Here is a 1,758-nt window from a genome sequence, read left to right as displayed (position 1 = left end):
TTTTTATTGGTCAAGTCTTGGTCGTAAATTAGGTTATTAGTAATTCATTTCTTTTCTTCAAATCAAGTAGATTTTTTAAAATCAATAGTTGGCTTTCCTAAGTCAACTAGAAATAGGGTCAAGGTAGTTAAAGGTGAAAGGCAACCTTAAGGTGCCAAGGCCTTATATGGCCCGATGCCCTAAGGTGTGAGGCGACAAGGCCTTTGGTGCAGCCAAGGCCAGCCCATTCCAGAAGACCTAGAATTTACCAAATTGTCTTCATTCTGGGAGAACTTAATTAAAAGCAATCCAACAGTGAAAAACAAAAACAAACAATCAAATAAGTGTCAAGTCAATTCAACTTCAGATCGACCAACGAAGGTCCCAAGATAACTCTTCATCATCTAAAATTCCCAAATTAAAAGGTCTTTAAAGAAAACTGCAATCAAATAACAGTACATTCAAGTTTAGACTAAGGAAGGTCCCGATAGAACTCTTCATCATCTGAAACATCCCAATAGACTAAGCCAATTACATTCCCATCACTGACTCGTACTTTTTTAATTTTTTTTATCATTTTTCATCTTTGACTGTTCTCATTTGATTCACCCATGGTAATGCCTTCTAATTGTTTAATCAATAGCCTCACTAAGTGGTTAAAAAAGAGCTCTCAATCTTGTGCTGTTACAAAAGACTTAACAACTAACTAGTTAAAAAAAGGAAATTCAGCAACCTGTTACAAAAACTACAAAGCAGCATTTCACATTTACAAGCTTAGATGCTCCTGCATCAAAAACTGCTATCGATTTTATTGCAAAATGTTTACAGTTTACAAACAGACATGGAAATTTGTGACTCAGCTGGTTAAGTGGGGTCACATGTCAAGTGTGATGCACGTGTGCCACTTTTTTTGTTAATATAACACCAACACAGACAGCAGGACATTGTAGCAAGGTTATAAAATTGGGGAGTCATTAATGAATTTCGAAAGCATGGAGGACATTGTAATCAGAGTAAAAGTTTAGGATCGAACAGTGTAATTTTTCCTAACAAAAAATTTTCTTTTCACAGCTACTCAGTCCCTACACTAGCATCAATTATCAAAGATTTTCCAGGATGGAATCATCAAAGGCATCTCATTCTGATAAGAAATACCAGGATAGTGAGCCTACCATTGTTGTTGCTAATCCTTTCAATTTCGATGATGGGTACAGATGGCGTAAATATGGGCAGAAGGTGGTTAAGGGCAATGAATATCCACGAAGCTACTACAAATGTACATGTGTGGGTTGTAATGTCAGAAAATGGGTTGAGCAATCTCCTGCCAGAGAAATGCCTAAAATTAAGTACGAAGGCAAACATAATCATGAAATGCCTAACAAGCTTGCAAAAGAAATTAGTGATTCGCAATATCTGGCCGGAAATATGAACATTCTAAGTCAATTGGAAACAAAAAGTGACTGTGAGGAGGAAGGTGTTGCAGAAACAAGAGAAGAGGTTTCTCATTCTGATAGGACATACCAGCCTACTATTGCTGTTGATAAGCCTGCCAATGATGGCTACAAGTGGTGTATATATGGGAAGAAGAAAGTTAAAGGCAGTGAATATCCACGAAGCTACTACAAATGTACATATCCGAATTGCCCTGCCAATAAAAAGGTTGAGCGTTCTCATGCAGGACATATAATTGAAATTGTCTACAAAGGCACTCATAATCATCCAAAGCCTCAACCCAGTATTAAGCGAGCAAAAGAAGGTAGTGATCTAAGTGAAAACTAA

At 37.0% G+C, this 1,758-nt stretch overlaps 1 protein-coding gene across 1 annotated transcript; it reads left to right on the top strand.

Moving 5' to 3' along the window:
* Nucleotides 1-1,095: 1,095 nt before the first annotated feature.
* On the top strand, nt 1,096-1,758 carry LOC126702371 (probable WRKY transcription factor 33). Its single transcript, XM_050401067.1, has one exon. The coding sequence runs from the start codon at nt 1,096-1,098 to the stop codon at nt 1,756-1,758; it is 663 nt and encodes a 220-aa protein (XP_050257024.1).

This window comes from Quercus robur, chromosome 2 (assembly GCF_932294415.1).
Source record: "Quercus robur chromosome 2, dhQueRobu3.1, whole genome shotgun sequence".
Taxonomy (NCBI): domain Eukaryota; kingdom Viridiplantae; phylum Streptophyta; class Magnoliopsida; order Fagales; family Fagaceae; genus Quercus; species Quercus robur.
Note: the sequence above shows the minus strand (reverse complement) of the source record. Positions and strands in the feature narration are given on the sequence as shown.